The sequence below is a fragment of the Aquarana catesbeiana genome, linkage group LG10, assembly GCF_042186555.1.
Source record: "Aquarana catesbeiana isolate 2022-GZ linkage group LG10, ASM4218655v1, whole genome shotgun sequence".
NCBI lineage: Eukaryota > Metazoa > Chordata > Amphibia > Anura > Ranidae > Aquarana > Aquarana catesbeiana.
Window position 1 is genome coordinate 255,353,423 of NC_133333.1, and position 12,890 is coordinate 255,366,312.

A 12,890-nucleotide genomic window follows, 5' to 3' on the forward strand; every position below is an offset into this window, starting at 1 on the left:
CCACAACACAACGGGGGGGGGGCGGGCATTTGCGGCTAGCTATTCCCGGAAGAGGGTGCAGATAGCTGTATAATACAGCTATCTGCACCGCCCTCCCCCCTGAAAGGTGCCAATTGTGGCACCAGAGGGGGGGGAGGAATCCGATGAGCGGAAGTTCCACTTTAGGGTGGAACTCCGCTTTAAGGTCTTGGCTCCCGACTTTGGTGCACTTAATGCAAGTGGATAGTGTAGGGAAAGGTACCCTGTCTGGTAGGAACGGTACTAGCAGTAGGGAGAGGTTCCTGACAAGGAGCTTTATATTAGTCACTTGGCGACAGCCCACCGGCAATGCGTGCAGGCGAGTGGCCGCTAAATTCAAAGCGATGTACCCGTACGTCGCTGCCTACTTCCAGGTTTAGGGTGAGCGCATGTGCGCCCCCTGCCTGGCTTCTGCTGTAATTGCCCACAGCGGGAGCCGGTCAGCAAGTCCTGGCCAATAATTCACGGCCGAGACCTGCTGATCGGCTGTGTCCAATCACAGCCCAGAGCTCTGTGTTGATAAAGCTCTTTACAGAGGGAGCGATCTGTTAGTTTCTCATCCCTGCAAAGCAGGGATGAGAAACTGAGAGGTCTTTAGTAAAAAACAGCACACATTACACATTGTTAGGCACATATTTAACCCCTTGATCACCCCTAGATGTGTAACGCCTTCCCAGTACAGTGACAGTGTATAGTATTATCACTGATCACTGTGTTAGTGTCTCTGATGATTTCAGTGGCAGTCAGTCCCACCCCCCACCCCCCCCAGCATCAGTGTTGGATTGCCCGTCGCAGTCCCATTATTGATCGCTGTTCGCCACTATTACTAGTATAAGAAAAAAAAATCCAGTAAATATCCCATAGTTTGTAGATGCTATACCTTTCACATTAACCAATCAATATACACTTACTGGGATTTGATTTTTAATCAAAAACGTGTAGCAGAATACATTTTGCCCAAAATTTATGAAGAAATTTGATTTTTTTAATGGATATGTTTTATAGCAGAAAACAAAAAAAATATATATTTTTTAAATTTTTGGTGTTTTTTTACTTATAGCACAAAAAAACCCAATAGCGATCAAATGCAGCAGCAAAAAGAGCAGAGAATCTGACCTTTAGGGCCCCTTTTAGGTGAACACTTTGCAGCGGATCCCCCTGCTTGGTGGCTTCTGTTGACATCCATGATGAGCTGTGATTGGACACAGCTGATCACATGGTAAAGAGCCGCTGATTGGCTCTTTACCTCTCTATGTGATCAGCGATGTCCTCCGCACACTGTGATCACAGAGCGCACTGCCCACGCTCTGCAGCAGGAGCTATAACGGCGTCACAGAACTAGATGACCGTCATTCGGCTATAGCCTGGCCGGCAAGTGGTTGGGGGCTCATCCTCACAGGATTCTGGTTGTATGAAGGAGTGGTTTGTTCATGTGCTTGGGGCCCCCCCTGTTACACTTGTCAGCTAGGCTGTACGGGGCCCCATGATCTCTAACAGCAGCCCTAAATACACCCATTAAGCATTCTAGACTTTCTATAAAAAAAAAAAAAAAAATCATCATCACACTGCTGAAGTTCTTGCTGTCTTCCCTTCCCCCGCTGCTCCCAGTGCCTGAAAACATTTGACATGGACAGCAGTGTGCAAGATAAAGGAACCTGACTGCTAACAATGCAGGACTTCTCGGTCTGGCATCACTGGGTCTAAAGCGGCCATAGACGCTGCGATTTCCTGTGATTGCAGGACAAAAAATCGTTCGATTTCCCCCCATCAACACAATCAATTCCTCCCATGGAGCTATTGTCTTCTCCCGGCAGGGGTCAGCGTTGCATGACCGTGGAATTACCAGTTAAAGTAGTGCAGTGCTGAATAGCAAAAAAAATGGCCTGGTCATGAAGAGGGTAAAATCCTCCGGAGGTCATGTGATTAAAGCGGGGGTCCACCTATCTATCGTTTTTTTTTTTTTTTTTTTTTTTAGTTAATTCACAAACTTTTCTTCTCAGCATTACATACTCACATATTGTGTGTAATATGTCCGCCTGTGTCAGATTTAGTCGGAAAGAATAACTTATATCATTCACTGCAGGCGGTTTCCATCTTCATTGTGGGCATTTGAAGCCCACAAGCATTTATTTCCTGGATGTGGTGAATGCTGTGCTCCCAGCATTCACCGCTCCTTCCCGCACATGCTCAGTGGCATCCTGGGAAGCCTGAGACTAGCTCCCAGGAGTCTGGGAGAGGCTAGAAACACGCCTACTCCCACGGGAGGAGAACCAGGAAGTGCAAAGAAGAACAGAAAAATAAAAGGTAATTACGGCGATTTAAATTTTTTTAAACAGCATGTCAGCATCTAGGCAAGGAAGAGAATACATACAGATATTGTTCAAAATTTGGGTGGAACCCCGCTTTAAGAAGTAGACTCTTACCATTGGACGGCTTTCAAGAGGCTCTTCCTGCGTTCTGCCAACTTCTCCTGTAAAACATAACATAACTGATCCTCAGAAAACCAGACGCAGGTTTCTATTTACCAATTAGAATTAACGTATTTTTTTCCCCAGTGGTGAAGCTGCTGGAACTGTATATGTAAAGGAAGATCTTCACTGATAACTAATTACAGGTCATTGGTATCTTCCTCTCTTGTTTTAGTCATTGTCTGATCTGAAGTCATTATCACGATTTCAACTTTCTGATGCTTTAAAGGCATTGTTGATTTGAAGTAATCACCAAAAATCTACCACCCATAAGTCTGATCAAACACCACAAGTCGGCTGCTTGTGAAGTCGAATAAACTGAACTTCAATACAGTTTATTAAAACAGGGGTGTCAAACCCAGTTCCATCATTGACCGCACCAGCAGTATGGTTGCCCTCAAAGGGCCAGTTGCATCAGGAGTGCATTATGTACAGGGTGCAGAGTTCAGGAGTGCGTTATGTACAGAGTGCAGAGTTCAGGAGTGCGTTATGTACAGAGTGCAGAGTTCAGGGGTGCGTTATGTACAGAGTGCAGAGTTCAGGGGTGCGTTATGTACAGAGTGCAGCCTTCGGTTGTACATAGCACACCTGAACGCTGCACTCTGTACATAACGCACCCCTGAACTCTACAGTCTGTACATAGCATACTCCTGAACACTGCACTCTGTACATAGCACACCCCTGAACGCTGCACTCTGTACATAGCATACTCCTGAATACTGCACTCTGTACATAGCACACTCCTGAATGCTGCACTCTGTACATAGCGCACACCTGAACTCTGCACTCTGTACATAGCATACTCCTGAATACTGCACTCTGTACATAGCGCACCCCTGAACTCTGCACTCTGTACATAGCGCACCCCTGAACACTGCACTCTGTATATAGCGCACCCCTGAACTCTGCACATAGCACACCCCTGAACTCTGCACTCTGTACTTAGCACACCCCAGAACTCTGCACTCTGTACATAGCACACCCCTGAACTCTGTACTTAGCACACCCCTGAACTCTGCACTCTGAACATAGCACACCCCTGAATACTGCACTCTGTACTTAGCACACCCCTGAACTCTGCACTCTGAACATAGCACACCCCTAAATACTGCACTCTGTACTTAGCACACCCCTGAACTCTGCACTCTGTACATAGCACACCCCAGATACAACTGGCCCTTTGAGGGGCGTGACCTGAGCATGGCCGAGTGAGGATGCACGCTGTGAGAGCTCCCGGGTCCACGCTAGCTCCAGACGAGGCAGACCGAGAGAGCCAGAGAACGGCCGCAGGATCAACCCAGCAGCTTAGCGGCATGCAATCGGGAGGACAGTGGGAGACTAAAACCTCCCGCAAGGCGGCCAGTGCAGCTAAGGCAATGAAACTAGCCAAGGAAGGGGGGCTGCAGCCAGAGATACAGCAGTTCTTCCAGGTGGTGCAGGGATTTGATCCCGGAAGCGAGCGTGTAGACGTGCCGTATCGTTCCAGCGAGAGACTTCCTGCGCTAACAACACAGACACAGAGGGAGGTGAGGATGAGCCAGTAAAATACTTACTATACTGCAGACCTACCACTGAAGATCAATCTGCTTCTATCTGTCTTCCCTGATTTCTTCTTCAACATACTAAAGAAATTTTAAAAAACATTTCCATTTTCATTACATTTTCCATTTAAATTTTTTAGTCCCGGGTCTCTGTGCTCCTCTATGTAATGCAGGCAGATCATGTCTGGTGGGCGGGGCCAGCATGCTGCTGTACACAGCTTCCTGATAACATCACAGCACCCCGCTTCTGTACTCCTCCCAAGAGCCCTCAGTCCTGATGCAAGCAGTGGGCGGGCTCTCGGGAGGAGTTAAGCAAAATTCAAAATGTCTTGATGGGTGGATATCAGTCTGGGAGGAGTGGGCGTTCCTAGACAGGCTGAATTTGCATACACACCGCCCTGGGTATTACCCACATGTGATGCTGAGCCTCCACAACCGAAATCCGATTGGTTGCTTTCACACTGATGTGCTTTTGCTGCATTTTTACCGTGCTAAAAATGTAAAAAAAAAAAAAATGCAATTCCTCTAAATCCTATGGGGCTCTTCACACCACTGCGGGGGGCGGTGCGTTTTGAAAACTCCTGCATGCTGCGTCTTCAATGCGATTTTCAAAACAGTAAACAGCTCCAAAAACGAAGCTTCCCATTGAAGGTAATAGAAAACATGGCAAAAAATGCATAGAAAATGCACCGGTGTTGCTTTTTTGGTGCCTTTTTTGAGTCACATGTCCTGCATGCTGGGTACAAGGCACAGAGAAAATGCACTGGAAACGCATCAAAAATGCATATGCGTTTTTTACAGTGTTTTTTTTTTGCAACAGAGCAGTAATGAAAGGAACCTTAAATGAAAGAGGTGGGCCAGGGACGGTCAGGCTGGGGAGGAAAGAGCTGGAAATGAGGCGGGGCTTCGACTTGCTGCAGCTTTTAATGTACACTGTGGGCAGCTCACAGTGTGCAGTGTAATCAGAATAAGCCATTGTAGTACAGGAGGAGAGCCGGCACAAGTGTGCCAGACTGAAGGGACAGCCGGAGGTCCGCTTTATTTAATATACCAAAATGACTGACATAATAGACTTAATAGAATTCAGTTCATTGTGCACCAGGGTGGTCTTAGTGTTTCACAGCAGCCCCCAGGGGTAATACTGAATTCTCAGGGGAGCTACGATATACTGCGGCAGGTCGGCTCTTCTGCACGAACTGACGCACCTGTACATCAGTCCGTAAAAGCAGTATAGCGGGCACGCGCACGCGTGCCCGCAGACTTGATGTCCGCCGGCGGCCTGCGATCGCGGCAAGGAGGGGCCGAACGGGGAACTGCCTATGTAAACAAGGCATTACCCTGTTCTGCATAGTGACATGACAGAGATCTACTGTTCCCAGTGATGTCCCAGTGATCCCCCCCCCCCCCCTACAGTTAGAACACGCCCAGGGAACACACTTAACCCCTTTGATCGCCCCCTAGTGTTAATCCCTTCCCTGCCAGTGTCATTTTTACATTGATCAGCGCATTTTTATAGCTCTGATTCAATGCAATAATGTCGCTGGTCCCCAAAAAAGTATCACTTGGGGTCTGATTTGTCCGCCGCAATGTCGCAGTCCTGCTAAAAATCGCAGATTACCAGTAAAAACAATAAAAAAATAAAATAAAAGTCCCTAAATCTATCCCGTTTGTAGACGCGATAACTTTTGCGCAAACCAATCCATATACGCCTATTGCGATTTTTTTCTTCACCAAAAATATGTAGAATACATATCGGCCTAAACTGATGGAGAAATTTGTTTTTTTTATATATTTTTTTTGGATATGTATTATAGCAGAAAGTAAAAAAAAAAAGTTTTTTTTTTTCAAAATTGTCGGCGCAAAAAGTAAAAACCGCAGAGGTTATCAAATACCACCAAAAGAAAGCTCTATTTGTGGGGAAAAAAAGACATAAATTTTGTTTGTGTACAACGTCGCAGGACTGCACAATTGTCAGTTAAGGTGACGCAGTGCCGAATCGCAAAAAATGGCCCAGGGGGAAAATCCTTCCGAGGCTGAAGTGGTTAAAAAAACAACAACAACATGCAATTATAGTTGCATAATCTTCGCATTTCTCTGCAAATCTTCCTAGAAGTGGTTCCCAGATGTTTGGTCAGCGCTATCCTGAAAGTAAACCCCCACCTTATAACTAATATTAGCTGTTTAGTGCCACCTAGTGACAACTGAGAAGAAGTACACTCTGGGGTTGATTTACGAGAGTGCAAAATCTGGTGCAAGCATGCACAGAAACCAATCAGCTTCCATTTTTTTTTTTTTTTTGTCAAAGCTTAATTGAACAAGCTGAAGTTAGAAGCTGATTGGCTGCCATGGAAAGCTGCACCAGATTTGGCACTCTCCAGTTTTAGTAAATCAACCCCATTGAATAGCTGTTTAGGTCTTTATATACACTGAGCAAAATTACAAATGCAACACTTTTGTGTTTGCCCCTATTTATCATGAGCTGAACGCAAAGATTAGAAAAAGATAAGCAAAGATAAGACTTTTTCTATGTACACAAAAGGCCTATTTCTCTCAAATATTGTTCACAAATCTGTGTTAGTGAGCACTTCTCCTTTGCCGAGATAACCCGTTCACCTCACAGGTGTGGCATACCCAGATACTGATTAGACAGCATGATTATTGCACAGGTGTGCCTTAGGCTGGCCACAATAAAGGGCCACTCTAAAATGTGCAGGTTATGTGGTCAGTGTCAGAGTTTACATGAAATATGGCTCCAACATCCCGTTTAGACAAGAACAGAACATATAGGAGATATGGGACTTTAAAGGTGCAAATCATTGAAGACAACAATATGTAATGTAAAAAAAAATAACTACAAATTTTATTAAATGAAGTACAACATCAATAAAAACAGTGCATACAGTATAGTCATGGCCATGGATGTGTGCAAGGCTTCCTAATATTGACAATGATTTACTGTGATCACGTTCATGTTTTCAAAAACTATACTGTATGCACTGTTTTTATTGATGTTGTTCATTTGATAAAATTTGTAGATATTTTTTACATTACATATTGTTGTCTTCAATGATTTGCACCTTTAAAGTCCCATATCTCCTATATGTTCTAAAATGTGCAGTTTTATCACACAGCACAATGCCTGTCAGAAACCATGAAATCAGACCGAGACAGAAGTACAGTTAAATCACACTTGTTTAATAATAAAAGTAAAAAGAACAAACGTAGTCAAAACATAGCCAAAGCTCAGTAACCGGAACGGATAGTCAGCCAAGCCAGAAGTCAGGGGTCAATGTAGTGGAAGAACAAGCAGGATCTGGAGCCAGAAGGGATGTCAGCAAAGCAAGTCTTTAAACAGGATCGCAGGAGATAGCCTCTGTGATGTTGACCAAGGCGAAGGCAGAGATCCTCTGGGCTGGACGGCTTAAGTAGGCAGGACTGACGAGCAGGAAATCATCAACAGCTGAGTAATTGTGGAGAGATAGGAGCTGGCAATTAGCTGACAGCTGAGCGGCCAGCTCAGAGAGGGAAGGGCTGAGCCCAGCCCTGACAATGCCACAGATGTCTCAAGTTTTGAGGGAGCGTGCAATTGGCATGCTGACTGCAGGAACGTCCACCAGACCTGTTTCCCTTGAATTGAATTGTTCATTTCTCTACCATAAGCCGTCTCCAAAGACGTTTCAGAGAATTTGGCAGTACATACAACCGGCCTCACAACCTCAGACCACGTGTAACCACACCAGCCCAGGACCTTCACATCCAGCATCTCCCAAGATCGTCTGAGACCAGCCACCCGGACAGCTGCTGCAGCAATTGGTTTGCATAACCAAAGAATTTCTGCACAAACTCTCCCGCTCTACAAGACTCTGGTCCGGCCGCACCTGGAGTATGCTGTCCAGTTCTGGGCACCAGTCCTCAGGAAGGATGTACTGGAAATGGAGCGAGTACAAAGAAGGGCAACAAAGCTAATAAAGGGTCTGGAGGATCTTAGTTATGAGGAAAGGTTGTGAGCTCTGAACTTATTCTCTCTGGAGAAGAGACGCTTGAGAGGGGATATGATTTCAATATATAAATACCGGACTGGTGACCCCACAATAGGGAGGAAACTTTTTCGCAGAAGAGAGTTTAATAAGACTCGTGGCCACTCATTACAATTAGAAGAAAAGAGGTTTAACCTTAAACTACGTAGAGGGTTCTTTACTGTAAGAGCGGCAAGGATGTGGAATTCCCTTCCACAGGCGGTGGTCTCAGCGGGGAGCATTGATAGCTTCAAGAAACTATTAGATAATCACCTGAATGACCGCAACATACAGGGATATACAATGTAATACTGACACATAATCACACACATAGGTTGGACTTGATGGACGTGTGTCTTTTTTCAACCTCACCTACTATGTAACTATATCTATGTAACTGTCAGAAACCGTCTCAGAGAAGCTCACCTGCATGCATGTCGTCCTCATCGGGGTCTTGGCTTGACTGCAGTTTGTCATTGTAACCGACTTGAGTGGGCAAATGCTCACATTCGATGGTGTCCGGCACTTTGGAGAGGTGTTCTCTCTTCATGGATGAATCCCGGTTTTCACTGTACAGGGTAGATGGCAGACAGTGTGTATGGCGGCGGGTGGGCGAGCGGTATGCTATGGACAATGTTGTGGATGGAGTGGCCCATGGTGGCGGTGGGGTTATGGTATGGGCAGGGGTATGCTATGGACAGCGAACACAGGTGCATTTTATTGATGGCATTTTGAATTCACAGAGATACCGTGAGGAGATCCCGAGGCCCATTGTTGTGCCATTCATCCAGGACCATCACCTCATGGTGCAGCATGATAATCCACGGCCCCATGGTGCAAGGATCTGTACACCATTCCTGAAAACATCCCAGTTCCCAGTTCATCCCAGTTCTTTCATGGCCAGCATACTCCCCGGACATGTCACCCTTTGCGATGCTCTGGATCAGCGTGTTCCAGGTCCTGCCAATATCCTGCAGCTTCGCACGGCCATTGAAGAGGAATGGACCAACATTCCACAGGCCACGACCAACAACCTGATCAACTCTATGCACTGCGTGAGGCAAATGGTGGTCACACCAGATACTGACTGGTTTTTGGACCCCCCCTGGACCCCCCCAATACAGTAAAACTGCACATTTTAGAGTGGTCTTTTAGGCTGGATTCACACCTATGCATATTTAGTTTTTTTTGCATTTTGCAGATTTGTACTACAGAAAGTGTTCCATAGGAAACCATGGTAAATGGACTGTAGAGCAAATCTGCAAAATGCAAAAAGCACTAAAACTGCATAGGTGTGAATCCAGCCTTATTGTGGCAAGCCTAAGGCACACCTGTGCAATAATCATGCTGTCTAATCAGCATCTTGATATGCCACACCTATGAGGTGGAGGGATTATCTCAGCAAAGGAGAAGTGCTCACCTAGATTCCCTTTCACACTGGAGGAGTTTTACAGACGCTTTAGTGCTAAAGATAGCGCCTGTAAATTGCCTCATCTGCAATCCCAGTGTGAAAGCCCGAGCGCTTTCACACTGTGGTGCTGCAGTGGCAGGACGTAAAAAAAAGTCCTGCAAGCAGCTTCTCTATACACCGCTCCTAAAGCACCTCGGCAGCGGTTCTTTTAACCCTTTATTCGATTGCTAGCAGGGGTTAAAAGCGCCTCTAAAACGACGCCCCCACACTTTCAGTGTGAAAGGGCTATAACACAGATTTAGGAACAATATTTGAGAGAAATCGGCCTTTTGTGTACATAGAAACAGTTGTAGATCTTTGCGTTCAGCTCATGATAAATTGGGGCAAACACAAAAGTGTTGCGTTTATAATTTTGCTCAGTGTGGTATGGTTAGTCTGGTTGAAAAAAGACACATCAAAGTCCATCTCGTTCAACCAAGGTCTTGTGGGTTTCAGATTAGCTGAGAAATGGGAGGAGATGTCGGGGATTTCTAGTTTGTGGCTCTTATTCTGGGGGAATCCCAAAAACATGAGTCATGGAGGAGCTCCAGGATACCTGCATGCTGCTGAAGAGAGTGTTGATTGAGGTCTCCTCTTCCTCAGCGCTGTTGCGGACTTCTTCTATCATGGCCTTCAGAAGAATAATCGCCTCTCGGGTTGAGGTCTGCAACTCCTTCACCGTCTATATTCAACAAAACATGAATAAATGTACAATCATTTGCTAATTCCTTCCAGCATTCTATAAAATTGTTACAGTTAATCACTTGTTACACACACATGTATTTCCTCTGCTCTTCAGCTCCATCTAATGGCCACAATGCAGTATTTTATTACTGCTATCTAACAACAATATTGATTAAATCAGAGTTCCCTCCCCCTTTCCAAAAATTTTAATTCAGCAGCTACACATACTGAAAGACATGCTTACTACCCTTCCACATCGGAAGATGTCCAGCAAAGCCATCAGCACAGAACTGGCAGACACCAGTGGGACCCAGGTACACCCATATAGTGCCTGTAAAAGTCTGGTGGAAACCAGTGGGACTCAGGTACACCCATCTACTGTCCGGAGAAGTCTGGTGGAAACCAGTGGGGCCCAGGTACACCCATCTACTGTCTGGAGAAGTCTGGTGGAGACCAGTAGGACTCAGGTACCCCCATCTACTGTCTGGAGAAGTCTAGTGGAGACCAGTGGGACTCAGGTACACCCATCTACTGTCTGGAGAAGTCTGGTGGAGACCAGTAGGACTCAGGTACCACCATCTACTGTCTGGAGAAGTCTGGTGGAGACCAGTAGGACTCAGGTACCCCCATCTACTGTCTGGAGAAGTCTGGTGGAGACCAGTAGGACTCAGGTACCACCATCTACTGTCTGGAGAAGTCTGGTGGACTCCAGTGGGACCCAGGTACACCCATCTACTGTCCGGAGAAGTCTGGTGGAGACCAGTGGGACCCAGGTACACCCATCTACTGTCCGGAGAAGTCTGGTGGAGACCAGTGGGACGCAGGTACACCCATCTACTGTCTGGAGAAGTCTAGTGGAGACCAGTGGGACTCAGGTACACCCATCTACTGTCTGGAGAAGTCTAGTGGAGACCAGTGGGACTCAGGTACACCCATCTACTGTCCGGAGAAGTCTAGTGGAGACCAGCAGGACTCAGGTACACCCATCTACTGTCTGGAGAAGTCTGGTGGAGACCAGTGGGACTCAGGTACACCCATCTACTGTCTGGAGAAGTCTAGCCAAAAGTGGTCTTCATGGAAGAATTGCGGCCACAAAGCTTCTGACGTAGAAACAAGGCTAAGCGATTCAACTGCAGGAAACCATAGAACTGGGAGGCAGAAAAATGGCAGCAGGTGCTCTGGACTGATGAGTCAAAATGTGAAATATTTGGCTGTAGAAGGAGGCAGTTTGTTGGGGGAAGGGCTGGAGAGTGGTACAATCATGAGTGCCTGCAGCCAACTGTGAAGCATAGTGGAGGTTCCATGCAAGTTTGGAACTGCATTTCTGTAAATGTATTTGGAGATTTGGTCAGGATGAACCAATTTGCAATAGCAGGAGATTTTGACCGGTTCTCTATGGAGCCGGTTCACATATCCTTGGAGCGGATCAGGTGCATTTTCCACAAAAACGCTGTGCGTCTTTTGGTTCGTTTCAGGTCTCAATTCAGCTCAAAATTTGGGCTGAAAACCGGACCTGAAACGGTGAACAAGGATACACCGAACCCCCTGCTGTGAGTCGCATGCGGCTCATATGTGAACTCAGCCTCACTTTCCATTTTGTTAATTGATAAAAAATAAACTATTAACACTTCTATTTCTGAAAGCATTCTTCATTTACAGCATTAGCATCACACCTGCCTAAAACTTTTGCATAGTAGTGTACAGTATATGTATGTAGTTGAACAAAGCTCCACCTTCTTCCAGGTAAGTTCCTGCCCCCTTCACCCATAAGACGGCACCATCTCTAGAAGTTGTCATCCCCACCTACTGGACAGGGGAATAACAGTTCCTACACTTAGCAGATGGTCAGTGCAGATAATCGCTATGGAAGTCCCTGATTTTCTGGCACAGACCATGTGACCACTGGTGACGTGACCAGGCGCTGGTGTGGAGTTTATATGGACTAAACCTTCGGACTTACCATGACAGCTTGGTCCAGCTTTTCACATCCCAGGACATAAGCTGTTTCAATATCAATGCAATGAGCGCGGCTCTCCCTGCCAAAATAGAAGCGCACCATTTATTATATGTAGCGATAATTTTTAATAAGACCTCCAGATCAAGAGTTATAAAATTGCAGATATTTACATACGATTTTCAAAGCCCAAATAAATGTTTAAATCAGCTGAATACATTCCTGGTGCAGCAAACAAAAAGTATAAAGTTGCGATAAACTAGCTTTCTGACTGAACGTTTGTATAAATATTCGTAAGCTGGGGCGTGGGTACAGGGGTCAGAGGGGGTCGCAATTACGACCCGGCCCAATGCTCCATAGGGCCTGTGCAGCACCTGTACATTTGGATAAGTGTGGCTATATATAGGGGAACCAATCCCCTCCATTTTCCTCCTGCAGCTGCTGAAAGGCTACAGGAAGAAAATGGAGGGAATCGGTTCATCTACAGTGCCTTGAAAAAGTATTCACCCCCTTTGGCTTTTTACCTATTTTGTTACATTACAGCCTTTAGTTTTTAGTAATGTTTTTTTAATATGAATTATATGTGATGGATCAGAACACAATAGTCTAAGTTGGTGAAGTAAAATTAGAAAAATATATATATATAAAACAATTTTTCAGAAATAAAAAACTGATAATTGGCGTGTGCGTATGTATTCACCCCCTTTTGTTATGAAGCCCATAAAAAGCTCTGGTGCAACCAATTACCTTCAGAAGTCA

General features: G+C 45.7%; 1 protein-coding gene across 1 annotated transcript in view; it reads right to left on the reverse strand.

Annotated features, from left to right (window-relative positions):
• The window catches only part of RNF207 (ring finger protein 207), a 71,737-nt gene that overhangs the window by 32,129 nt on the left and 26,718 nt on the right, over nucleotides 1-12,890 (reverse strand). The window contains exons 6-8 of the mRNA XM_073603663.1: nucleotides 12,138-12,213; nucleotides 10,050-10,175; nucleotides 2,442-2,488 (exon numbers count right to left, since the gene is read on the reverse strand). Coding sequence (XP_073459764.1) covers nucleotides 2,442-2,488; nucleotides 10,050-10,175; nucleotides 12,138-12,213 — 249 coding nt within the window. The remainder of the gene's footprint in view (nucleotides 1-2,441; nucleotides 2,489-10,049; nucleotides 10,176-12,137; nucleotides 12,214-12,890) is intronic.